We start from the raw sequence: 27,943 nt of genomic DNA on the forward strand, positions 1-27,943 counted from the left end.
AGCCGCACAAGCAAAAGCTGTGAGTCACAAAAATATGAAGTTGCTAAATAAGAATTGACCCGTCTTGCAGCTTGAAATTCCAGCGACTGGAGCGCCTTTGCACTGCAGGGACCTATAGTGACATGGGCGCGCACTTTTCTCCAAATTACACTGTGAGCGCATGTTGTTTTCTCCGGAGGAAAAACTGGCCTTGAATGGAAAAAGATGACTCTCCATTTTCAAGTTTTAGCGCTGGCTCTGTTCTTTTTCTGCTGCAATGCTTTTGGATTTCCATATAAATGAACAAACACAGGCATAAACTCTAACGGAACTTACTGTCGTCATCATCGGAGTCAGCTACTTCCTCCCTGTCTCCATCGTTGTCCCCCCGCCTCTCGCCATCTTTGAAGCCTCCGCCCATCTCACCGTTGAAAGTTTCCTCCTTAAGGATCTTCTTCTCCCGCGGGGGTGGCGGCGTGCAGGGATAGTCGTGGAAACGTGGGAAGAAGTCTGAGATCTGCGGGATAGGGAGGATGGGACCCGGGCACACGTTGATGGCAAAGTGCTCCTGCATAGAAATCTTGACGGGCGAGGGAGGGGGCGGGGCCGACGGGGAGGAGGCCGATGAAGAGGGCGTGGAAGTAGAGGAAGGTGGGATGGTCAGGTGGGAGGCGGAAGCTGGCGGCGGTGGTTTGGAGACGCTCATGTGGGCTGCTGAACGGGACTGGGATAAAGAAGGAAAAGAAGACAAGTTGAGGAGACAGCAACCGGCGGCTCGGCCCTCAAGGAGACAAACAAAACAACACACAAGTCTGAGTGTCCAACTTTTCATAGGAACTGACTTTGTAGGACAGCACCCGTTGCGTTTGAATTCACATCACATCTTCCACACTGACAACGGGGAGAAAAAGAGAGAAATATGTTTCACTTTTCATCTGTCTATGCGAATCGGAGCTCTCAAATGCCAAAATAGAACTTGCCAAGTTGCCACAACGTTTGCCACTTCATAAAGTGTGACTCACACTTTATGTCGATGCACCCAGTCTGTGCTTTGGATGAATATTCCAATGTAACACTGTAAAGTCTGAACATGTGATGTCACATCACCCCCTGAGATTTTTCTCTCCCCTGCACTCCTGCGCCTCTCCCCAGCAATATTTACATAATACCGCTCAGAGTCTAACTGAGTCATTAACATGATTTACCTCTAAATGAAGCATAATAACTGCGAACAAACTCTATTTACTATCAGGTCATCATTTTCCTAGTTCCCTCTGAGCAATTTGAGCATCTTTTTCCTTCATGCTTTCATCCCTTTACTAAAATTTTGCGATTACGGTTTCGGGTCTTCTGCTTAAGTGATGAACTCCGACATGTAAACACGACGTGGGTGGTTAATACTCCCATGATGATGATACAAACCGTTTGCCGATTGTGAAAAGAAAGTTTTATTCCATTTAATATCTTTTTTTGTGACATAAAATCACTGATATCCTCAACATATGGCAAGTATGCACATTTCTGGTCATGAGCACAGTGCCTGATTCAACAGGGTAATGAGTCAATAAAAGCAAATGAGGGTCACAGTCCGGATAATGATCGAAAAGTGATCTATGAGTCTCAATGAATAGGTCAATAGATAATGAGACATTTCCTGGCATTCTTTCAAGGAGGTGTGCCCGTAGCCCGCACAGACACATTCTGACTCTTTAAAGTCTCGGATGGGCCCTCACAATGACCATGAAGCCAAAGTCAAACGTGTTACTTTTATTTTGAAAGTTATGCTTTTATTTTAGGTACACCTGAGGACACTAGCCAAGTGGAGAATAAAAGCTGCAACTTGTGTCTGCAGTATTGCCAGTTTAGCAATGTTTTCAATATATTGAGTAACTTTTTTTACCCCTCTATCAACAATAAAAGCTAATATTAGCAACAATTTTATTTTACACAGATGGAAAGGGACCAAGAAAATTTGACCTGATAATACTGTCCACAAATCAATGGTTTCACTGTATCATTTTTCATGTTTATCTGGATATTTGGGAGTCCTGATTAGAGTCTTGACCATGAATTTCATCTTATAATTTTCATAGTGTAAAGATTAATTTTAATGACCACCTATAATAACCTAAATGTGTATTTCATATTTTTAACGACAGACAATATCAAAAGTAGAAATTTGTTGAGCCAAGCAAGCACGGCTCCAGGATTTTTTCTTTCCTGGGGCTAAAGGACGGTTTGAATGATTTATAGGGGGGGGGGGGTTGAGGAAAATAATATATAAATATATTCTAGAATATCAAATGAATTCTGGAGTGGCTAAACTAGGGATTTTGACTGGGCTATAGTATCCTTCTGGAATCAATACAATATTTTTTCTAAATTTTCTTAAAGTGTAGACATTTCGGTTTCTCATGTGACCGCTTTGCAAAATTAATTGCCCTCCACTGTTTCACAGAGTTCTGCTATCTCTGTAAGCAGCTCATGATCTCTTCACCATGCAGGGATGTAAAAAGACAAAGTAACTTTCTTGAATGACATCTGCTATGTGGAAGAAGAGGTTTCTATATTAATCGTCCCAAAATGCCCAAAGTGGAAGCCATATTTTTTAAATCAGCACACTTTCCTGCACCTATAAATTGCATGCTTCTGTCATTTACCAATTTTGTATACTTGTCAAGCTTTACAAGACTAAATTTCTGTCCTAAATAGAGCAACAACTCACTGCATGCACTTGAATGGATGGAGGATGGTAATAAATTGAATCTAGTGTAGAGTATATCTATCATCAGTGCTAAAAAAAACATTTCATAAATTCATCAACACTGAAAGAGACACTATTTTCTGCCCATGTTGAGATCTCAAGTATTGTGTTTAGCTTATCCCGTAAATTGTCACAGAGGCTCCAATATGCAGAAATCTCTGTGACGGTCCATGGTCCAGAAAAAATAACGCAACATATCCCAGTGGGTACAATTATCCCTTTTTGTTCGACGTTTATGAAAACCATTGAATGATTTCACTTGCAAATGATTTGCAGCAATAATATTTATCAACCAACTTTGTCGAATGAGTCTGTGTTTAGCAGTCAGTTTGGCTTTCTGTGTTGCTTGCCTTGGTCTTTAAAATGGAAGGAATTCTGCTCCGACTCATTAAAATTGTGCTTCCATCCTCTCTCTAAGCCATCTTTTTTTAAGAGGAAAATTTGGTGGGGGTGATGCTTAAGGTCCACTTGATTAAAATTTGGTTCAATGACACAATTCCCCCTTTTTCTGGCTCAAAATCAAAACAATACATTTCACCCATGTGTGACCGATGTAGCCGTACATGTTCAAATTCATCAAATTCAAAGGACTTTTTTTTCCCAGTGTGGGAAAACAATCACTGTTGTTAATTCAAACATCTTCAACTGATTGTTGCAAAGCCTCTATGTCATAGCGCTACACAAAAGCCACAACTTAGTTGTAAAGTGGCATTTTAAACAGCAAACTAATTCAAACACACATGGAAGTCACCAAATTGAAATCCCACAATTTAAAATCCTCCAGCAATATGGAGAGCCCATGATCCAATATGATCAGTGATTTCACATTGCGTTTATATAACGACAGCCCCACATCACTGCTTGCAATGACATCAATAAGCACTTGGAAGCTTGGTGTGCCCACAAACTCATCCGCTCGGAGCATCAGACATACGCAGAGGCACATGCACGGACACAGACAGCCACCAAATACATACCCAGGGCAGTCTTCATCTATGCCAGCACTCCATCTTAATTGCTCTCACGTCTGCCTCTCTCTCACACACACTAAGGAGCATGAAGACCAGCTTTGAGTCAATATAGCCCCCTCTCTCACTGGCTCTCCGTACATGGCTTACTCTCCTCTTCTGCTCCGTCCCTCCCTCTCCTCTATTCCTTGTTTGTGACGTATCCACTTAAAATCCTCATCAGTCGAATGCAGACTGTGCATGTCATACATTGGACACTCACTTTCGCAGCGCAGCAGGTGAGAGAGGGCAAGAAAGGGAGAGAGGAAGAGAAAGAGAGAGAGAGAAAGGGGGAGAGTAAGGGGGGGGGGGCGTGGTGACAAATAGACCAACAACCAAAGGTATGGATTGTGCGCGCACGGTGGTAATAAAAACACAGACGAATATATTGTAATTGTGGATGGATAGGTCCACAACACACATTAAGGCAAAGGATGAAATGAGAATTCACTCGCTGAAGGATCGGAAATTAAATTCAACGCGTTGACTGACTTGAACACAATAAATCGTGTGTGCGTGCGCGTGTGTAGCAGTACGCGTCAGCCTTGGTAATAAAGTGAACCAAACCCAACCATGCACTACACAGACAGGACAGGATGAAACGCGGTGAAATTAAGGTTTAAGAGAGAGATGCCGAGACTTTTTAAAAACATGGGATTTTAGATTGATTGTTGGAGATTTTTTCAAAGCACATAACGCCCATAACATTGAGGGCTGATGCAGTTGCAGAGTCCCCGATGTCACATCTGTCCTTTTCCATGTCTCCTTTTGGTTGGCTGTGTAGACCAGGGGCGTAGCCAGAATTTTTTTTTTTAGTGAGTGCGTGTCGCAAGTGTTCGTATGCGTCATTTTTTTTTTTTTTAAATCATGCCATCAACAGTCATGGTTTCATGGAATACAATCCACACATATTTACAACAATGCCCACCACACTCACAATCTAGCAGGATCAAGTGCAAGAAAAAGGCAATGTTTAGCTTACTTTACTCGATAATGTTATGTTCTTTGCCGTTGCTTTGCTTTATTCCACTGTCACATAATCCTCTTCTATTTCATGCACCAATTAATTGGCTAGCCAATCAATGCAATCAAAGTTCCCCAAGGTGTGGGGTTGACAAGGGGGGTAGCCAGAGAATGACAATGGCCAGCACCAACTACGTAGCTCCGCCCCTGGTGCTCACCAAAATCAGACCAAGGAGTACCCAGTTTTCCACAAATATCTCAGTTGGGACTGTTTTGATTTACCCCACCCAATTAACGCCTTCCAGAACAAACAATTTTCATACAGCCCAGTTCTGAATCTCACTTATTGTGCAAATGTTGTGACCATTGGTGTGCATTCAGAAATGTACTGTCAAAACAATGAGGCGAAAGAGTCATTGAATTTGAGGATCCAAAACTGCAGTATTGACCAGTAAGTGAATTCTTGATTTTTACCCGGAAAGAATGAAAAAGCATTTCTCACATTGACCTTGCAGGACTTCTTTGATTTCCCACTTTGGAAAGAATGTATAGATAACACAATCCTCTCAGGGTTTTTACCCTCTGCTGCCGAGCTAAAAATGAAAAGGTGAGCACTTCCTGAGCTCGCTGCACTGGCAAAATGCTCGCAAGTGACCTGCTGACCAGTGAAAACTCATTTCTTTACATTGGGGGAAATAGCAAAAAGCATGTGCAATTTCCTGAAGGACCAATGTTCTTAATACATTTAGAAGGGAAATCCAAACATTTAATTAGATTCAGAAGTTTTCTCACGAGTCCCGCTGTGTTTGTGCAAACTCCTGCAGTGATGCACACAAAATGTCCTCATCCCTAACTATTTTGGCATTAAGGAAAAGTAAAGCAATTCTTGATAGAGTTGTCATATTTCCAAGATTTATCATTTACACCTCCGCCCAATTTGATTATATGGAATGAGTTTAAAAAGAAAATGTCAACAGGATTATGCAAAAACAACAACAAAAACTGTTTCCTTATTCTGATTCTTGTTTAAATCTGATATACATATGACTTAATCCTACAGGCTTCCTTTCATTTCTGTTGAGAACACTTTACTCAGACATTAAACTACTTTGCGATGACAGTATTTTTAATAATTATGTGTTTGGGATGGAACACCAGACAAGTCGATTGACGTGGACCTGTCTGGATCAGTGTGGTCAGACCCGCCTGGAGGAAGAAATCAATCAATCACACCCACATAATAAAGGCTGAACAATCACCCTGAGCTATGTTGACCTCGTCTGCAAATTTTCCACAGTGACATTATCTTTAAGACGATCCGGTAATTAAATCCGAAGCGTTTGACGACGAACTGTAGGGTCATTGAGTCTGACTGTATAAAAATGATATAGTGAGTCTACTCTATTAGAAAATAACAGTAAAACCGCCTTAATGATAGCGAAACTGAAAACATGACCAAACTGAGAATGGCGTGCAAAATTAAAGCTCTCACACATCTCACGAGTATAATATATTATGATAATAGCGTAAACATCCGGATTCCGGAATGAAATAGAGGGAAAGCGAGGATACAATCAATTTGTGGAGAAGCATTCATGGCATCCCTCTGCATGGCAAGATAAACTCCTCCCATTACCAAGGCACAATGCGGCGAAGGTTTTTCCATTAAGACTCCGACCGCAGCCTCCCCAGCCTCTTTGCAAGCCATTAACTCAGAGATTAAGTAACCCCCCGTTTGCAGACTGCCACACTTGTGCAACTGGAATTTTTAGCATTTGGGTTTGCGCTGGTTGGGAATTTGCATTCATTTTGTGATAAAGATCGAAATCTTGCTTATTCATTCATGCTGGAAACACATTCCTCTGCATCTTTTACCAAATGAAAGTATCTTCTGGAAGAGTGGCTCCAATTTTCTGTGGTACATGTACTTATTAGATTACAACTGTGAAGATCTTATATCTTATCCGCTCTTCAGTGAGTGTCATTCGTGCTCCCGACCGAGGCCAGTAATGTAATTGGCGTTTCTGTTTAATGGCATGCTGGGCCGTAAAATTGTCTGTAAACAACGTCATGTTTTTTGTCAGAGGTAAATAAATTAGATTGCCTTGGAAATGAGTGCACATTTTTATACACACTCCAAGTTGTATTCACCACGTTATTTTTTAACGGCCTCTAGCAAATACAGTTTGTAAGGTTCAAAGTCACAGAAACAGCACAAGAGGTGAATTAACTTGTGAGTAGAGTGAGAGATGAACAGCCAAAAGCTTTCTTAGAATTGGATATCATGAGTATGAAAAAAAGCTCTTCTGACTTTGGGTCTATATTACTGAATAAGTCATTTTTGTACAGCGGAAAAAATGCTCACTTTATTTTGTTTATTTTTAAGGGTTTTAAGCTCCGGTCGAGTAGGGTAATTTCTTTATGACATTGAGAGAAGAGGAAATAACAAGGTGAATGATGTTTTTTCGTTACTCATGATTTGTTCGGATTCAATCTTCACGATGATTATGCACAATCTACACGGTCAACAATGTAGGTCGTCGCCGTTATTTATAACAGTGGGGAAACTGATGTCGTATAGAGTTTGCAGGATTTCCCCAGCGACATTCAAGGAAGGAGCCAGACCAATTCTATAACAGATGAATCTGTAACACTGTGATGCGTGACACATATTTTGCTCCCCCCCCCCCCTTAGACAAAGTGTCGACTTTGCAACAGCCAGACCGGGAAAGAAACATTGCAGGAGGAAGAACATGGCTTGAAAATAGATTGTTTAATGCAAGGGAGTGCAGGCACTATGTGGCGTGATATTTGCATATATTGTAAATACGTGTAGATTGTATTATTTTGTTGCACAAATAGACCCTAGGATTGTTCTTGTCAGTTTCATATTTTACAATGGCAATTTGGTCATGTATGTTCAAGGTCACTGGTGTAGCTAGAGGGGGGGTGGGGGGGGGGGGGGGGGGGGGCACTAATCCACATGCCCCCTGAAATAGGCTTGGACTCCCAGGTCCCAGGCCAGATAATTGCCGAAGTCATATTTTACAATCTAATTTTTTCTACATGATACGTTTATCAGTGTTTTATTAAGATTTTTGGGGGATTGGGTATTTTATTTTTGTGAACAACCCTGAGATATCCTTAGCCTCCTCATGCTCCAACCACTACACGCCCCTCTCCCCAAAGAGAAAAATTCTAGATGTGCCAGTGGTCAAGTTATGGTAAAGGCCTTATAGCAGGGGTGTCAAATTCAATTTCTCAAATCAGGCCACATCATACTTATGGTTTCCCTCTGAGGACTATGACCATGAACCCACATGCAGTATGATTGCCTCATACTATCACACATACACAACAAATGGATGCAAAACTACAAAGTAGTTTGTCCAATTGTATTATTTTTCAATTAATTTTGAAAGTCAGTCTGGTAACAAAAAATGCTTGCAATAATGTGTTTCCACTAAAAGGAGTAGGCAAGTTCTTATTTTATTCCAGCAACGGTATCAGCATAAAAAAACTTTAAATTAAACTCATCCATATCAATGAGAGTGGATGAACTGAATTTTATGAATGAATGGATAAAACAGCAGTGGGACGCGAGCAAGTGCATTTTTAACAGGTGGCGAGTTGTTGAGGCTTCTGCAGGGTGGCAGTTGGTGTCACAGGTGCTGCTTGTGCTACACATCACTCAGCTTTAGAGAGCATCATTGGCCAAGCTGGCGGTGGAGTGCCAGTCTGTCAAGGTGCATTACTCTTTTCACCATGTGTCACATCCCCCAAATTTAGCCCAGCATGCCCCCTGGACTTGCATGCAAAAAAAAAAAAGGAAACAACTCCGCTCGCACACTGCCTCAACTCGTGCTTCCTTCCGTCATTGCTCCCATCTACGAGCAAGCACCTCACCTTCCACTCCACCTTTTCCCACATTTTATCAGTCTTTCGTCATCTCTTATTCTCACGCTCTAATGCTGCCCTGACACAGACAGATCCCATTAACCCTACCTGTGATTCGTCCTTAACTCTGACAAGCAGGGGCAATGTGCAAAATGTTTTTTTTTTTTTTTTTTGGGCCTTATCCAAATTCAAATTCAATGTCACCTAACATTTTTTCCCCTTTTCTCCTGCTTTGTGACAGGCCCCGGTAACAATTCACGAATGAAGTAAATTACCCCTGTCAAATAAAATGACTGACTGACAGTGATATTCTCCAAGGGCACATAGCGGATATATTTTTATTTTTCTCGCTCTTGTTCTTTTTGGGCATTTTCTTGAAACCAGACGCTCTTGTTGCAATTCAGTGTTGGGATTAAAGAACCTTGTCATAGATTTTGGAAAAGAAGTGAAGAGTGTTAGTAGGCTTAATGGATTGGGGAAGGCTTTACGTGCAAGCTAGCAGGCAAACATCATCTGCTCTGTCTACTTTCAAATGTGACACGTGTTTTTAATCATTTTGAAAAGTGAGTATGTTTTAAACGTAAAGCAGCTTATAAATAACAATAATCAATACTTACCATTCATACACTAAATAATTTTTTATTTGATGCTCAGGCTCCAGGGTATCTGTTAGAGTTTCAAATCCAATTTCAACAAAAGCCATAGTGCTGATGCATCGTAAAACATTTGAAAATAGGCAACTCTCTTAAGGGGTTGAAAATAACACCTGCTCATAGATTTGCTTTACGGTGGCTATAATTAATTACACACACCTTTTTTTTCTACCTCTTTTTCCATTTCCCTTTTTGTTCCTCACCCTGCAATGATAAATAATCTATCTTTAACTCGGTTTGCCCCATCAGCATATTCCCAGTGCGGCCCAGAGGCAAGTCAGTGGAGAGGCCGGAAAGATGGAGCGAGAGAGAGGGAGAGAGCGAGAGAGAGAAGGGCAGAGATGAGCCGACCATTGCAGATCAGGAGAGTAAAGGTGACTTGCAAGATGGAAAACCGAGATCAAACAGAGAAGCATATGCGCAAAAAATGAAATGCTTGAGAACGAGATGGAGAGATCTGTGTGAAAGCGAGATAAAGAGGTACAGAGATAAATTAACAATGCCTGAGAAATCGACAGGAGTGAGAATAGACTTCCGCATTGTGGGTGAATGTCAGAACTATCAGAATAGCAAGAAATCAAATCTTTGAACCGGTCGTTAAATGCCATCATCTTTTCATATTACCATCCCAGCAATCAAATAGCAACAAAAGCGTCAAATGAGTTATGAGTGGAGGATGTAAGGAGGCATCGAGTCAGCAGTGATCGCAGGGAAGTGTGCAGTCAGCGCCCCGTGGCACCATGTCATGCTGTGCTTAATGAGGTAACAGGCCAGGCAATTAGTTCCTGATATGACATTATCACTCACCAATAAGTGAACACATCATTAACTGCAAAATCCTTCCAAAAGCCTTTTTTTTTCATCTTGCCTTGTCTTCCATGTAAATAACATACAATGGGCCAGACACCCTAAAGGTTATGCTGAATAAATTAAGTGCGATGCCTCATGCTCGGAGTGTGTCTGTCAAACACGTTTAATTGTTGCGCAGTTTAGTTTTCCCGTGCCCGGAGGAATGAATACAATTTGGGGAATGTTTTCATAATCTGGTTAGAGAGTTTTACCTGTGTGCTCTTTGTGCTTTTCCATTCACCTCTGCACTCCTCCATGCTGTGCCACGCCCACTTCTATATTTACACTGCTTAACTCGGCGCACAAGAGTTTCAAATCATCAATCAGCCAGTCGTATTTAGGCTCCTCCTACTGACTCCTGCTTTATTCTTCTGCTCTTATGCAGGACTCTCCAGTGTGCTTCTGCGGATAGATTTATAATTTCCAACTCTGTCTGCCTGTCGCTTTCCTGATAATCGCCTCAGCCTTCTTAACTTGAATATGAATTCTGCCTTGGCCCATCTTGCTTTCTCTTTGCTGGTCTCTGTTAAAAAAAAAAAAAAAAAAATACTATAAATGCCCATACTGTGCCACACTGCCTCCAGCCAATCCTTTCCAAATATCAAAGCTGATTTTCCCTCCAAGTCAATAATTTCAATGGGAGCTGACTGCTGCATGAAATGCGACACATTTGAGCTAGTTTTTATGGGGAAGATTGAACCATTTCTACTCTTGAAAAAAGTGCTAAATAAGAACTTGGTTTGTATGCACTAAGCAGATTTGGGCATGACTGCATTTTGATTGCACAGAGCAGTAGCTTGGAAAAAGAGAAGGAGGAAAGATTGTATAATGAGGCGAAAATAAAAATACAATAAGTATCAAGCTTAAAAATCTCAACAAATTCAATTGGTTAGCTGTATTTGCACTGCGCTCAAGATTTGTGCTGCAGTGTCAAGTAGAGACATTGCCACACTGAGTGACAAAAGAACACTCAACCATTTGGATCACTTTTGTTCGAGGTATCTACACGTAATTACCCTTGCTTCTAAATTCGGCATTGATGAAGTACAGCCGATATTATTGAGTGAAGTCTAACAATTTGGACCCTGTTCTAATAATGGACACTGTCTTCACAGTGACATCAGAGTGTTTGTTTGACAAGTTGGCATTCAATAAAGAGTGGAGAAATCAATAGGTAATTGCCATGCGGGGAAAAAAAAAGCCCCTAAGCCCTTCTCTGGCCTTAGCTGGGCTTGGTATGTATCAACATCAAGCATTGTTACATGGACTTCAGGCTTTAATGGCATCTACGTTTTGAAGCTGTGAGTTCATTAACCTTCTGAACCTTGGAAATTTCTCCACACTGTTTTGCTGCAGTGGCTTAACTCACCATCCACCCCTTATGGTCACCAATACATTACCTCAATCTGCTTGTTGACACCAAGTCAGTTACGATTAGCATCTCATAGGGCCAAGATTTGGCAGCTGCAATAGTCTGTGCCAGTTTCATGCACTGTTGTCCAATTTCATCATGACCTTGCATTGCAAAGGCCAGAAAGATTTTTTTTTTAAAGTCAACCTTTTCCACCCTGTTGATTCAAATAGCTCCGGCCGTAAGTACAACTACCTGAGTTCTCGTATCAAGCACAGCACAAGGAAGTTAAATGCAAGAACATTGCATTTGGAAAGATGATAGACATGCTGCATTGATGTCAATGTTTGCAACTAAATGGCTGAACATCATTTCAAAGATGTCACAGGGTCACAAATAGGGACAGTCTGTTTCTACGAAGACTACACAAATGTACAAATAGACTAAAATCATTAGGGCATTCAAACCAAATTGAAATAGAATATACTGTAAATACCTCTCAAGACACACTGCCCCCCCTCGGTCCACTTAAATTATCACTGCCCTTTATGTACAACAGGCCAGCAGCATCTCTAATCCAAGCATATTTATCAGGATAATCACCTTTAATATATAATCCACAGGTTAGCTAAGGCTTCGCATACACATCTTGTTTATCATCCCAGTCAAGCAAGGAGGAAATAAATATATTCTCTTTGTTCCTGTTTAAGAAGGTAAGACTGCAAAGTTGCTGTGTTCATGAATGATAGTTAAGTGTCATCTTGTTTTGGGATGCTCAATAATTTAACGCAGCAGGAATTGGCTATGGTTCATTTGTGAGTGTGTTCCAGAGCATGTTTTTTCCCAACACACTAATAACATTAACAGATATCTCTCTGCTTAATTAAATGTTTTTTTTTTCGTTCCTCAATCCACCATTGCCACACATCGAAAGGGTTTTGTTTTGGTCTGGTGTTTCTTCCCTGTTGCTCTCGACAACATCACTTAATTCAAATCCGACTCCACCGCTCCATTTTAAAACCGATCTGAGGAAAATGTTCTGCTTGGACTTTAAATTACAAAGTCAAGGATGGATGTGTGATGGTGAGGAAAAGGTCGAATTACCCCCAACCCCCTTATCAGTGTCAATGCTGATGAAGACAATCTCATTTTAGAGCCTTGACACAAAATCAGTGGTGGTGAGTAAGCTGGGGTTGCTAAGAGGAAGCAGTAGAGGGATGTTCAAATCGGTGAAGGTAAAATGGAGTACCAGAACCAATTGCATTACTATCGGCTCCTTCTGTATTAGGCATTGGCTGGTTGCGTCCTTTGGGATAGATTGTTTCCAGACAGGAGGATAAAAAGAGATGTCAAGCCTTACCTCAACTGAACCCAATTTAGTCAATAAACATTCCCAATGAACTCGACTGATTTTGGGCTTTCTGCCTAGATAAGAAGGTGTTGTGATTATAGACAATTAGATTAATTAGGGGAAAATGAAACTATCCGAGGTTGAAGTTATGCGTATGTATCTGTGCATTATCGCCAAATGTCATAGAAATACAGTTAATTATCAACAATGAGATAATTCTCTCCAGTGGCTCTTGTGAAATATATTTAGACCATCTCCTATTAGATTGTAACCTCCTACACTCCACTCAGGCCCTTCAAGCAGCCTCTTTTATTTTTTTTAATTTCCGAGACCAATCCACGTGACTCTCAATTTCAATGTTTCAATTAGCGTGATTGGGATATAAAATTGTGTGTGACCGCTCCATGATTGACAGAAATTGACCACTTAGAGAAGAGAGTTGCAGGCACACAGTGTCACTCAACGCTTTGTGTTGTGTTTGTTGAGTCGGAGTGTGCTTGTTTACCCTGATGGGATTTGCACTCAAGCGATGACAATGAGAGCAATTATTTGGAAAAACAATAAGAGATCACAACAACAAAAACTCCAAATATTATTTAACCCATATGTGTTCAGAAAAATGCATGTAAAGTTTGGTTTAGTTTCTTGCAAAGTTGCAACTGTAAGAAACATAAACCCTGGACAAAAAACTTACTCTAAGGATAATAAGCAGTGTATGATTTTTTTTTTTTACGTGTTCTTGATATTTCATATTCAACTCTAGCTTTAAATATAAATCCATTTACATTGTTTCGGCGTACCGATTGTTGTCGCCAATGAATGTTGAAGGTCACAAGTAACATTACAAGAGAGGCTCTCCCGACTTTAATCGCAAGGACAGGAACATCCCCCCCCCCCCCCCCCCCCCCCATTACAGTTTAACATGCTTGCAGCGTGTTGCAATCAGCATGCATGCTGATTGCATGGAAGCGTGACAGACAGGCAATCACTACTCAGTCATGGCACGTTGTAACCCACTGGGAGTTGGCAATGCCGTTCGTTTGGCACATGAAGCGGTCGGGTGTAATTCAGAAGACTGGCTGATCTTCGTGTCTCTTCCTATTAGGGCTCACACGTAGGCAGCGGGCCGAGTGGTAGCCGCTGGAGCAGATCATGGCTATCTTGTCTTTGCGTCGGTTCTGTGGCATGTGCGCTGGTGGATTGAAGCGTTTATGCAAATAGCGCATCTACATACGGTCCTTCATCATCAGGCCATGGAATCACAGAGGTCCATGACAGAACATTAATCTGCCCCACTAACAGTTAAGCATGAGTGTCTACTCTACGCTTCTACAAGTCCCCCCACACTTTTTCAATCTTCATCCCTCTCGTGCTTCCCTGTCTTCCAAATTGCATAGCATTTTCCATCACAACCCATCTGTAAAACCCATCCCAGTTTTTGAATCATTCAACTCGGCCCTATTCTTTTTTTCATTGCTTATATGTGATTGTATTGCATTGCACAACATTTCATTATGTAGCCTGTTACCTCAAGGTGTTTGAATTTCATCTGTCTGACTCCTGCTCTCCCGCTACTTTAGTGTGAAGTTTTAGTATTCTGTAACTCAAGTCTTGTACTACGCAGGAACAAAAACGAAAGGGGTCACACAAGTAAAACAACTTCAAAGTTGTCAGTTCCACTTAATTTTTAATATAATTTAAGCTTTGCTCCGTGGTTGCCTCAGAAAATACAATGCTTTCGCTCTGTAGGGGTTAAGCTACGGTACAATGCTTCAACTAAGGGAATAGTGTCCAGAAATAGGGAAGTTAGAAATGGTTGGTGGGTAGATGCCGGTTTACTTTTGAGCACTACCAATGCACCCTTGAACACAACTTTGGATGCCGCACTGTTAGTGCTCGGCAGTGGCTGCCGCCGACATCAATCCCTCCCTTGATGACTGCATTCATTCAGATCAAGCTTTGTGTTTATATGCATGAAAAAAATAATGAAATAGAATTTCCCCTTGTGAGACAATTATGGAACTTATTAGTGCTGGATTTATGAGCTCTTGCATGATGTTACGCGTGATGACAATTCAAATTCTGGTTTTGTGTGACTTCCTAGGCATTATTTTCATTTCAAATATTGGTTGATTGATTATATGTGCAACATGATTAATTGGCAACCATTTGCCGTCTTTTCCCCAGTCAACCAACATAGGAGTAGAAGAAAAAGATGGATTTTTTCACTATTTAAAATTGTTTGCATTCTAGCAGAATGTCTTCAAAAAGTGTAAAGGGAGGACCAGAAAGTCGACCATCAGCTGCAACCAGGTTCGTAAATTTAAACACTATGGGTCAAAAATGAGGAATGATTTGATAACAAATTTGTATATTTGCCAACAGGCAGACATGTTTTTATTTATAATTTGAAATAGTCGGGGTATTGTAAATGTTTTGAAGGCTTAACCGTGTTTTCTTTTTCCCCTCTAAGCATGTCCCCTCGAGGGGCGCGGGGTCCAGCAGCCGGCAGATCCCCAACCACTGGCAGATTTAAAAACAAGGCTCTTCAGCTCAGCCTCTCCAAGAAATTCTGGTCATTATCAATCTCTGTTTCTCGTCAACACTGATTAAAAAAAGGAGAGCATTAGAGTCACTGATTGGTGGATTAGCTGCAAAACAAGCCCTTAAAGAGCTAAATTAAAGGGCACTTCATCTGTTTCTCCAATGACTGATGTAATGAGCCACATCAACTGATTGGACTGCTCATGTTTTTCAATTATTTCTCCAACTTCAAAGTGGGTTTGATGCAGCAGTAGCTTTATAAGAATTTTGTCCCCGAAAATGTGTGTTTAATTGAATTGCATTGGGAAGTTAAAAAAGCCTGTGGTATGATGCTGATAGTTGCACAAATTCACAGTTCAAAGTCTCCCGCGACTCAAAAAAAGAGCAACGCCAATGGTGAAGGGGAAAGTCGTCGACGCAGTAAACGGAGTCTCAGCAACAGCTCGGCGGTGGCTGCTGCCTACGTCGCCTACCTCAATAAACTTTTTGGACAGGTCAGTTTAACAAATTACCCTCATGTTTCAATAAAGCACCCAAAATGTAGTCAAGTCTATTTTGTGCTTGAAGTGATAAGTCAAGTAATTTTTTTTTGAATGAATCAAACATCTTGGGCTCTATTTTCATAGACAGCACACATGCATCCAAGCGTAAAAACAAGTGAGTCTATTTCTGCTTCCGAAATGTCAAAGATTGTGCACTTCTCGTGCGCTGATTTGAAAGGTAATGACAGGAGCCAGTTCAATTGGCCCGGAAGATAGACAGCTGTGTTCACGCCCACAACAACGCAAACACCCATTTCTAACAATTTGGCAATTCTACAAAACATCGATGGAAAACTCCACCCATGCGCATAATTAGACCCCACCTTGCACTGGGCACAAAAATAGAACCCTTAAAGTTAACTAGAATGCAAGGCAGAGTGGAGTACAAAAAGAGGTATACATTTTCCAAAAGATACAATATTGAATTAACATTATAGTTACTTTGTTTTACAGAGTAGAAGCATTTGTTGTGCAGAAACAATGACTATTGATTGAGAATTTAACCACTGGGCGATATCTGCAGCGAACCATGACAATACTAAAATGGATGCTTGATTTGCAAGTCAGTAATTGCCTCTATAGAGCAGGTCAAATGACCATGAAAATTCAATATCGTACCAGACTCTAATAATTCAAACAAAGAGCAGAATAATAAAGACTGTAGGCTAAAACCTCTAGAAATAATTCTACTAACCTGAACTGGCTGGCCCTCTGCCCTGCAATGCCACTTTAAAGTGGGAGGCGTGTTTAAGTTTGTGTTAATTGCAGGGGAACAATAAGTCTGGGATGTTAATGGCACGTTGCATTGCCAAGGACAAAATGAATGAGTTGCTGTTTAACCCTATTTAACTCTTCTTCTAATAATAGACACAGAAATGCAATAATAATAATAATAATAATAATAATAATAATAATAATAATAATAATAATAATAATAATAATAATAATAATAATAATAATAATAATAATAATAATCACAATAATAATAATAATAATAATAATAATAATGGGCAGCACGTCTGAGGTTTTGTGTGACTTGGTTTTTCCAGATAATGTGTGGAGCTTTCAAATTAATCAATTGTATTTTTTCAATGAAATGAATTGAGTATCATGGCAATAAGGGATTGTTTAGTCAGATAAACAGACCTCTGTTGAGGAGCATTATGAATTTGATTCAGCTTTGTTGTGTTTCCTGTTATTACCACCATGGTGATATCATTTTCATCAAGGAACATTATGAGCCCCTGATGAGACCTCATTACAAAACCAACAGTTTTCATTCTTTGTCATCACAGGGGAGGGATTTCCTAAAGTGCTCCATCTTCACCAAAGGGAGCCACCTGCCTGGATATTTGAATGTTTTTAACTGGGCTTCTCAATAACTAACAGGACACATTAGATTGCTTTTATTAGAAGTGAAAACAGCTCCAAGATAACCTTCAACTTAGGTCATTGCCATGCTGTCACCTCCAGAAAAATAGAATGGCCTGCATTGGCTCCCCGTGCACAATGTACTTTGTGGCAAAGAGGCTGAAGCGAGCAGAGCATTCACCCTGCAGTGATCCTAATCCCTGCCTCAGTATTAATTAGCCCCTTAGCTAAGTTTACTGTCAGCCCTCATTAGAGGAGGCTGGACAAGACAAATAGATAATGAAAGAGAGTTGATGCCTTGCATGCCTGACACTGCCAAAGCAGAAGATACAGAGGACAGATATTGCATTTGGGTACTGGGAGAACATGCGTTGCAGATGCACAGGTGTTTAAAAATCTCATCCGATTGTGTGTTAACGTCAAAGTACTGCTCATATATTTGTATTCATGCTTGAAAAGCAGTAGCTGCTCAACTGAAGGCAGACAGAATGGAATTAACTGTTAATGGGTTTAATGCAATGGGAGCCTGCATGGCCATCAAATCCTTTCTGGATGGAAGAAAAATCCAATTAATGTGTTGACCTTGCCATCGAAATATGCCCTTGTGGACCACAGGATCTTTGATAAGATAAACATAACCAAGGTTCCCCAGGTTGTAACATCTCTTTAATGTTGCCGTGTCGAAAACAATATTAAAAATGAAGACGTTTGTATAAATCATGAGCGGTTTTACTGTTTGAGGCAGAGTTCTACATACGGTAAAGTGGAATCACTGCTGGCACAAGTGCGTGCTGGCATTGGATTTGTGTTTTAACTCAGTTGGCAATGTTACGCAGAGAATAATTGTTTGCATGGCAGCCATGTGGCCCAGCTTCTACGACACCACAGGGGTTGCTACTTTTCCTGAGGCGGTGCAGCACTTTACAAAATGACCTTCTGTGATTAATGGATGAAACTTCTATTGAGTTAAGCCATTTCGTTATCTCTGCCAACTTTGTTTATCATTTGTTTTTGTTGTGGCTTATTGGTTAGCTCATCCGTCTCAAATTACAGAGGTTGTAGGATCAATTCTGGGCTCTGCTCTTCCAGTGTAGTTCTCACCATGCTTGCATGGTTTTTCTCATTCCAAAAACATGCATGGTACTCAAGATGAGGTGTGAATGGTTGTTTTTCTCATTTTGCCTGATCAGTTTAAGGTACCTCTGGTCCAAAGATCAAATGTGATTAACACCTGCAAACCTGCGACTATAGTTGGAGTACAATTACTTACTTACTTTACTTTTCAAATCAAGTCAAGTCAAGTTTATTTGTATAGCCCTAAATCACAAACAGTCTCAAAGGGCTTCACATAGACAAAAATTGACAATTATTCTTTGTTCTTCTGGGATCAGTAAAAAAAAAAAAAAAACCCTAACCCTAACCCTAACCACAAAACTGTTTGGAGGGGTGGTGACTATACATATCCCAGATTTGGTTTCTCAGCAAAATATTCAGCCACATGCAATAGGCCTTGGTGGCAAGCAAATCATCATTGTTAAAAAATTCCAATTACCAAGAAGGGACTGCAAGTGTCAATTTAACAAGAATGTCAATAAAACTGCCAACCACAAATGCTATAAACGTTGAGTTGTAGTTGTTACTTCTGACTTGATTATACGGCCTTCATTTCCATGTTAAAATGTTGTGCGGTTTCAAGAAAGAAAAAAAATGATCAGAGGCTTTTATATGCTTCCTAAACTGGGGTGCCAGTCAAGTTTCTTTGAGCTTATAGATATCCTGGGGCTTTGTGCCAAGCAGCATCTCCAGAAGTCTTATCTAAGAACATGCGAGCTTTCATGTTCCTCGCCTTGCTATGTGGGTGTGATGATGCTTTTGGAGACAAATTGTGCGTAGCTCTGTACCATTTGAACACTATTATATTACACTATTATAATATTTAACACAATATTATTATTATTATTATTATTATTATTATTATTATTGTTATTATTTAAGGTGCACTATCTTAATAACCATACTTGTTTAATTTTTGGTTCATTTTTTTTTAATCAGCGCAAGTAAACATTATATATGCAAATTGTATACAGTGCGTGTTTACAAATATGCAAATGAGACAATTGTTTTGAGGACTGAGGCAAATTAGGTGCCATTAACGCTCGTGGGCAACAAACAAGGTACTTGTCACTTTTCAAAAACAAGCCTGTTTTTTTAGGGGGGGGGGGCAGGGTTCGATCAGAATGCATTCCTGCCCTGTTAGACATGCTGCACGTCTTTAAGAACTGAAACTCAACCTTTGCTACACTTTACAGTTTGTTTTCCTGACTTACAGTTTTGCATGAAAAGCGTTATGGTGGATGGCTCGGTGAAACAGAAGGAGAAGGAGAGGGAGAGTGAGCCTGAGCAAATGTCAAATGAATACAGCAGAGAATACAGAACGTTCCACACACAAGAAGATATGCAAATGATGTGTTTTGTGCTCCTGTACTGGCAAGGATATGCAGCCAGCCATCTTTCGCTGTCTGAACAGAGCAAAATCAGTACGCCTCACCGTTACATTTGTTTACGTGTGGGTGTGTGTTTGTATGCACATAGCTTAAGCATATGCCGGGTCCCTCTGGAAGCTGCAGCTGTAGACCAGCGTGTGTGTGTGTGTGTGTGTGTGCGCGTGTGTAAGGAGTGTATCATCTTGCGTCATTTTGCAAATGTGAAAGAAATGTTGCAGGGTGAAATCCCATTAGTTTATTGTCAGCATGCGGCTGTGCCGACATGATTTACGTGATATTCCAACAAAATGATTATCTCTGGAGCGTTTCTCAAGGGAATTTGACCTTTTTAAAAATCAAGGTGATTTTTCTATCTTCTATTCCAATCCTGCCATGTAACTAAATCCATTGTTTTTCCTCCTTGTGCTGCATAGGAGCGAGAGTTAATGCCCCTGGAGTTAGATGGTAAGATGCCTTTTGGGTGACGGGGGCAGCCACGTGTCAATTGCATCACTGAACTTTGACAAGCATGCTTAGATTTACGTCTGTGAAGATATGCCATTCTGCTTTGTGACTACAGTTCTATCTTAAAATCACATCTGTCGTTTGTTGTGTTCTAAAGGCACAGTCTGCTCTCATTCTCATTTCAATATTTTGCCTTTAATAAAAAGCTTTCAAACGGTTCTCATTAGATACAGGAGTTTTTGTAAGGAGGGAGGGAAGTTTATCTGCCTGGAGACGTGTTGACTGAACTGCTTATGTATTAATGTCTCAGCCCAGCACAGCTTCATTGTTTTAACGACCATTTTCACAGCAGTCATTTTTATAGAGTGAAACAGTAGGAAAGATAGTATTAGCAGGACCGAGTTACTATGATGCTGCCATCTGTCATCGATCCGTGACACATCTTGTTATATCATATTTTTGAGTTTATATCTCTTGGTCTCTTCACCGTTTTAAAGATTTGTGTGCGTCTTTGTGTGTGTTAGAGTTGCGAGAGGCCTTCAAGGAGTTTGACTATGATGCGGATGGATTCATACATTACAAAGACATTGCTGACTGCATGAGGACTATGGGCTACATGCCTACGGAGATGGAACTGATCGAGATCATCCAGCAGATCAAGATGAGATGTTTGTATTAATTTTTTCAGCTTTGTATGCGACTGCGTGCATGTCATTCCTCCCTCAGAATTCAATGTCAGTCATTCAATGATTGATAAGTCTATCTCAGGTGAGCAAGTGTGTGTAATATGTAACATCGTGACATGTGTGCAGCACTTTTTTACTGCCATGTGCAGAAATGATGTTTGTCTTTGAAGCCAGGGACATTTTGCAGACTGATTAATGGCCCTCACCCTGTATGTTGAAGCGTGTGTTGAGATATTCCCTCTCAGTCGTCACAAATGGGGCTGCTCTTGATTCTATTTCAACAAACAAAAACAGGCACTGAGTTGTTCAGCTTTTACATTATGAATTCTGAGAAAATGGGACATGAAGGGAGAGCCAAATCTAACGGGTGCCTTTGATATTCCAGAAGACACTAACTTACAGGAGATCATCAATTGATGTGTTTTATGGCACCATTAATATGACCAGCTCCTTAAATGACCATAAACCTTAAATGTAACAGAAAAAATATCATGACTTCATCAGAACTGAAGCGATACTATACTTAGTCAATGTCACACAAGACACGAAAGCATTTATTCCCTAAATAATGCTGCTCACAAACAAAACATAAAGTTTTGAGAGAATCCTCGCTGTAATCTCAGAGGACCTGAGTCCAGATGTTATTTCTATCGTTGTAACTATGCCACTTGGCATGTTTTCAACAAATTTAACGCTTGAGTTGTCCTAACGACAAGAGCAGGTAACATTAATGTCAAAATTGAAAGATATTTACCTATCTATCTAGACATAGATGATAAAGGCATCTACAGGCTACACAGCTATGAGCAAATTGTGTTTTCTCACATTTGTACTGTATACAGTGATTTGAATTATTCATGCATGCTACTCATTTAAATTGACCCTACAGGGAGGCTTTAGTTCTTTTCTTGTTAAATCTCTATGGAGCCAAGAATACCATGAAATTATATATTTTTTTCCATAACCAGTCAAGCACACTCAGTTGAAAAAAAAAAATGTTTCTCCTATGACGTTTAGTTAAGGGTTTTTTTAGTTTTTTCCCCGTACTGTGATTATAGGCTGACCCACTTAAAAGTAGAAAAAAAAAAAAAAATCCCAGACTGCTGCTCCACAAGAAAAATGTACCTTACCTTAAGGGCAACTAAGAAAATCATTTGCTGGGAGAAAATCACATAATTAGCTGTCTCACATTTCTGAGTTTTTCAGCTGCTGTTTTTTTTAAATTACCATTTTGATTTGCTGCTGCAAGTCAATGATAATGGGGGGGAAACACAACATTTTATTCATTAAATGCCCACAAAGCTTTTCTAGTGGAACCAATGTCAGTCTGTTCTGTTCAACCTCTTTCCCTTTGAAACTCATTATATTTGGAATCATTTGTTCCAACTGTCACCATTAAGAAAAAATCACGTGACAAGCATATGGCAGCTAACCAGTCAACCAGTGGCTGGCGAGCTAATGTCTATCTTGAGAAGCCAGTGGAAAAAGTCCACATCTTCACCGAATGTAATCAATTATGCAAGCACTTCCCTGTGTTTTATGATAATGTTAGGTTAGGTTAGGTTAGGTTAGCAATTAGCATGGCTTCTCCAACTTTACCCTGAACAGTATGAGCAGAATGCAAAATGGGTGTTTCATTTGCATCAATTAATCTTTCAAGATAGTCAGGTGTACGTATAACATTTTGACGTACATCAAGAACTCTGTATGTTACATTTAAAGGCACATCATGCATGTCTTCCTGTGTGATCCCTTTCATGATGTAGTGGGCAAAATGTGGCCCCCAGGCCATGAGTTTGACTCTTGCGCTGTAATATTCTGCAGTTCCATTCTGTCGTAATTACACTTCATCTTTCAGTAATATGTGATTAAATGACAGCACATTCAAATATTTAGAAGTGATTAAATCATAGCACTTTTAAGTATTGAGCAGTTGACGAGGTAGATAGTTTCTATATTTTCTCTAATGAATCCAGACAGAGCCAAAAGTAAATAACCAGGTGGATGGATCCACCATACCTGAGAGATAACTAAGCACCTGGCTAATGTTTAAATAAGCGTTTGCAGACACTCATTAGGAGAGTTTGACTTGTTGCTGTGCCATCACTTTGTTTTACTGCCCTCAGGTGGCCAAAAAACATTACATTAAAACAGATTAATGTGCAGTAAAAATGTCATTGCTTTGCTTTGATCAGCATAAACAATGCTAATATTGCCCACCTGCATATACAAGCGTTGCTCTCCGTCTGCAGGGGGTGGCCACGTGGACTTTGATGACTTCTGTGAGTTAATGGGCCCGAGGATGCTGGCTGAGACAGCTCACATGGTTGGGCTCAAGGAGCTCCGCTGCGCCTTCAAACAGGTAAGAATCACAGCAATAAATAAATAAATAGATAAATAAATAAATAAATTCAATGCCATCGAAAGTGTGTAGGTCTTATGTGAGGAGGTTGTACTAAAAGTAGTGAAGGGAAAATGAAGCTTCAAATTTGCTTCATGAACCGGTCGTTGCATTTTTTTTAACTCCTCTGTGACAGTTGAACATATGACTGAAAGTACACTGAGTTGCCATTCAGTTAAACCCTTCATTTAAACCAACAGTGCCACACACAATATTAATTTACCTTAACAGCTCACATGGTATTGAACTTAATGTACGAACAATACAGTGACAAATTAAAATCTAACCCAACCCATAATGCTTTTGGCATCCCACATAAGCAAGGGTAGAAACATATAAAGTCCACATATTGATTCCCGACCTGCTCAAGTAGGTAAAACAATTATACATACTGTACATATTGTGTTTTAGTATCGTATTAAATTATTATGATTTTGTAATTGTATTATAATAGTCCAATTATAAAGAGGTGGATTAAGTTGTGTAAATCCCCACTGCAGGCCCATCTAGGTCCCAAAGTCAGAAAAACAAGATTTCTAAGTCCCACCCCGTCCTCCGAGCAAAATCATGATGTGGCCAAGACAAATTAGGTTATTTCCTGGAATTTGTAAGCAAGCCTCTCACCCGAGCACTGTGTGTGTGCGTGAGGGGGGTGTTATTAATCATGACTGTCGAATGCATGACACTGACATAAAGGGCGTTTATGCTAATAAATATTAAAGAATGCTTGAAATGCTACGGTGCACTCGGTTTTTATTTATATGGGTAGAGTCTTATTTGGAATATAGTCTCATGCATCAAATAGGATCATATTTTAGGAGCCTTTTATTACATCCACTAACTGGTTTATGATTTTGTTTGACTCTTTTGTCACTCCAGTTAAAAATACAATTAAGAGCTTGTCTGGAATTAATGTGCTCTCATAGCAGTACCTTACTGTATGGCTGGAGTTGATTACTTTAAAAGTAATAAAACGTTACTTTATTATTTCATGATTAATATTTATCACTTCTTCCAAAAAATCGTTATCATTTGCACAATTGAAGGAGCTGCTCCTAAGAGATGCTTGGCTTAAAGACTAAACACATTTTCATGTGACTGTAGCCTTTTTGCCAACACCAAAAATACAACTTAATTGGCTATGTTGCTCTCAGTCTAGCTTGTTAGCACTTTTATTTTTCAACACATTGGTCATATGTTTTCAGTGAAGTGTTTCTTGCGTCATTGCACCATAAATAATCAGTCAAAGGAGAGACACATGAGTGACTCTAGGCACCATGGTGGGTGCAAATGAAAATTTGCTTCCAGCCCCTTCCTCACTTCCAAAGACGTTCTCACTTGTGGACTAACATGTCATGAGTCAGCATTGCCCCATCTGTAGTTTTAAGCTGTTTGCAGCTTTCAAGGGGCCGCACAGAGCTGCGTAGAAGCTCCATAACATCCAATTGCTTTCTTCTCTATCTGAAGAACACTTTAATTGGCTGTTTAATGCGGCTTTTAATAACCCCTAAAACTCTCGCTGTTGTTTGTGTTCTGTTTATCCAAAAAGTTTCCTTTTCTTCCTCTCATCTTCTACTCTTCTAATCCTCCACATCCTTTGGTTTGACTTTCATTTGCAGTTTGACTGTAATGGGGATGGTAAGATCACGCTTGAAGAGCTGAAGGATGGGATGAAGACCCTGCTTGGTGAGAAGCTGAAGAAAGGCGAGCTAGAGGAAATTCTCGGTGACATTGACCTAAACAAAGACGGCAACATCGACTTTGATGGTGAGCAGCTGAGCTGGGGGAAAGAACAACGTCAAGGACAGAACGAGACATAGAGCTAGTCGAATGACTGCAAGTCACCAAGGCTTAAACATTCGTCACCGGAAAAATCAATGAGCAAGCAGCAATGATTTAAGTTCGTTGGGACCTGGTAATACTCATGCCCTAGGTCAGCTGGGATAGGCTCGGGAATGAGCATTGAATGCTGGAGGGGGCCACAGTTTTTCATCTGTGATACTGGGGGGCCACGTAGGTCCATGCACTTCCTACCAAGACGTATGACGAAATGCCTTTCAAAATATATGACAAAATACGAGCAAAATATGAATGCATCCATCCATTATCACAATGTGAGAAAAAATGAAGAATTTGGCAATTATGCCTAATTTTTCTTCTAATAGTGTAAGTGTGATTAATAGTCTGGCTGTGAGTCAAAAAATATATTGAACAAACACTTCAACACAAGGCAGGAAGCACCAAACAAACAAAGCTACTAGAAGACAACACAAGAGCAAACGATAAACAAGAGAGAGGAAGAGGGCAAAAAGGCTCGATTACATGAAGGAGCCTTGCCTTGGAGGTTTGCAATCTAATTGTGCTTTTTCCTCAATCAATACACATGCCTGCACGTGTGTCACATGCGACACATTGAGAACACACTGGGATGGACAGCTCAAGGACTTAGCAGAAATTGCATTACCTGCTGAGGAAATACACGTCGTATATGTACACACACGTACACACACACACACACACACACACACACGATTGCAGGGGAATGCATGATTTAGCACACAAAAGTGTGACTTGTTTTGTCTCGTCACAGCAATCCAATCGTTGCAATTATCGAGAACATTTAAAAAGGCGTGTCACAGTGAAAAGGGATCCATAAGCAAGTACTCCTTCTCGGCATCATCAACGAGCCCCTAGGGCACAGTTTGAAGGTGTCACATGGTCAGAATGTCTAACAAGGTGCAACAATAAATGAATGCCCCGCATGTAGACCTTCCAATAGGCCCTGAGTGGGATTATAGATTTGTGCCTCCTGCTGCCCCTCACCACAATAGGTGTCATCAAAATCACATCATCATTTTGAAAAGCCATCACAAGCCTTGTATAAAGAACATCAAACTGATTTACAGTATATGGGGAAAAGCGCTTGCAGCATATACAGGGATACAACGCGGCTGAGTCACAATGTTTTAATATATTTTTTTTTTCTTTTTACTTTTGCCCCCTTCCGTCCTCCCTTTGGCTCAGTTTCAAGTTCTGTAGATCTTAATAATCAGGCATCCTACTTTATGCAGCCAATCAGTTAGAAAATATGCAAAGAATATATTCATATTATGCATAATACAATATGTGCATGTGGTATAAAGTTGTATAAAAGATGACTGCTATATTGAATTATTCATAATTCACAAATAATCGTATGTTATATTGAGTGCGCAGTAGAAGCATTCAAAGGCTGCTTCTTCTGGCAACTATATTCATCAATTTTGTTAAGAATAAATTCAAATGAAAAAAAATTCTTCAACAATATCTCTTTAATTAGTGGCAATGTTCTTTTAGGTTTCCAGAGAAACATAAGAGTCTCCATGAAGGCTAACGATAGTGGGTTAATCTGGCATTAAACTTAAGTGCCCATCCAGTCAAAAGCTCCATGTGCATGTAGACAATGAGAAGGCTTCCTGTGAGACAATAGGTGTGATTAGGTTGGGTGAGTTGATTTGGAATGGATTTCATAGAGACGATTGGCTGGCTTGATGGGCAGGGACTAGAATCTCTGATACAGCTAATAAAGGCGGAGGTAATCTAATCAGTTGCTGCCTTCAACTCATTTTAACTCTGTATGAGTTTGAGGACTTTGGTTTTAATACAATGACCAGGGTTTCTACTGGCTCTAATTCAGGGGCGGTTCTAGACTAATTTCACTAGGGGGGGGGCAGGCAGGGGGCACGGAGTTTTGTTGGACGGGCGCAGTAAGTATTTGATTCAGTTTTTCTTGCATTCTGAAAAAAGGTATGGGCCAAAAAGTGATATTAAACTGAAATGGCCTCACCCATTTATTTTTGTTCTTTCTAGCAGATCGCCACTTCTGTGGTTCATTAACTTGCTGTTGATGTCATCACATCACCATGTGTGAAACTTTTAGGTGTATGAATAGACCCAGTGTGAGATGATAATAATGTACACCAGCATCATTTTGTGATCATCACCTTCTGTCTCCTTCCGCAGAGTTCATGATGATGCTCTCTGCTCGGTGATCTCTGATGGCGGGTGAGGCTGGCACCACAATCACTGCTCATCTGAGTTACTTCTTTCTGTCCCGTGATGTTTTGCTTTCAAAATAAAGAGGCAGTTAGTGCAATGTGAGTATAAAGCACAGTAATAGTAGAACATTGGTGCTGCTTTGTCGTCCCCTTGTGGCAGCAAAGGGTACACGTTCATGCACTAAAGAGGGGATAAGTCATTTCAGTCTGTGACAATTTAGGATTTTTTTCTACCTACTAGGGCTGAAGGGGTAAACTTGACTGATACAAGTGATTTATAAATATTTATCTCAAATAAGATGCTGGAATGGGTTAACTGGGGCTACGCATATAGTTTTTTTTGTTTTTTTACTTACCGTATTTTCCAGACTATGAACCGCTACTTTTCGCACACGCTTTGAACACTGCAGCATGTAGTCCAGTGCGGTTTATCTATGGATTTTTATGATATTGTATAATTTGTGCATATTCTCTTACATATGAAAATTAAACATTAAAGCACCTGCATCTCATAGTCTGGTGTGTCATATATGAACAAAACTGGATTTCCCCCTAATTCTAGCTGGTGTGGCTTATATTCAGGTGCGACGTATGGTCCAA

General features: G+C 40.2%; 2 protein-coding genes across 7 annotated transcripts in view; one reads left to right on the forward strand and one right to left on the reverse strand.

Moving 5' to 3' along the window:
- The window catches only part of doc2g (double C2-like domains, gamma), a 28,254-nt gene extending 17,849 nt beyond the window's left edge, over positions 1-10,405 (reverse strand). For 2 of the 5 annotated variants that reach the window (XR_007481419.2, XR_007481418.2), the window contains exons 1-2: positions 10,325-10,405; positions 316-703 (exon numbers count right to left, since the gene is read on the reverse strand). Coding sequence is in view for 3 of the 5 variants with exons in the window: in XM_049720737.2 (XP_049576694.1) it covers positions 316-703; positions 10,325-10,369 (433 nt within the window). In the remaining 2 variants the exon portion in view is untranslated. Of the gene's footprint in view, positions 1-315; positions 704-821; positions 844-3,720; positions 4,003-10,324 lie in introns of those variants that run through there. The other 3 variants (XM_049720737.2, XM_049720738.2, XM_049720739.2) reach the window with 3 other exon arrangements.
- Positions 10,406-12,056: 1,651 nt separating this feature from the next.
- Positions 12,057-27,857, forward strand: cabp4 (calcium binding protein 4). Of its 2 annotated transcripts, none has more exons than XM_049720387.2 (9): positions 12,057-12,176; positions 15,068-15,127; positions 15,288-15,389; positions 15,714-15,852; positions 20,189-20,219; positions 20,744-20,887; positions 23,158-23,267; positions 24,926-25,073; positions 27,309-27,857. In XM_049720387.2, the coding sequence occupies exons 2-9, from the start codon at positions 15,072-15,074 to the stop codon at positions 27,335-27,337; spliced, it is 759 nt and encodes a 252-aa protein (XP_049576344.1). In that variant the 5' UTR covers positions 12,057-12,176; positions 15,068-15,071; the 3' UTR covers positions 27,338-27,857. The 2 variants fall into 2 exon arrangements, with proteins under 2 accessions (XP_049576344.1, XP_049576345.1); XM_049720388.2 differs by having other exon boundaries at positions 12,091-12,176; positions 15,071-15,127.
- Positions 27,858-27,943: the final 86 nt, after the last annotated feature.

This window comes from Syngnathus scovelli, chromosome 5, assembly GCF_024217435.2.
Source record: "Syngnathus scovelli strain Florida chromosome 5, RoL_Ssco_1.2, whole genome shotgun sequence".
In the NCBI taxonomy this organism is placed as follows: Eukaryota; Metazoa; Chordata; class Actinopteri; order Syngnathiformes; family Syngnathidae; genus Syngnathus; species Syngnathus scovelli.

Excerpts from the sequence above, each read along its gene's own strand:
- cabp4 (XM_049720387.2), top strand. The coding sequence starts at position 15,072 with ATGTCTTCAAAAAGTGTAAAGGGAGGACCAGAAAGTCGACCATCAGCT. Across the intron at positions 15,390-15,713 it reads AGCCTCTCCAAGAAATTCTG|TTCAAAGTCTCCCGCGACTC; the intron begins GTCATTATCAAT and ends ACAAATTCACAG. Across the intron at positions 23,268-24,925 it reads TCCGCTGCGCCTTCAAACAG|TTTGACTGTAATGGGGATGG; the intron begins GTAAGAATCACA and ends TTTCATTTGCAG.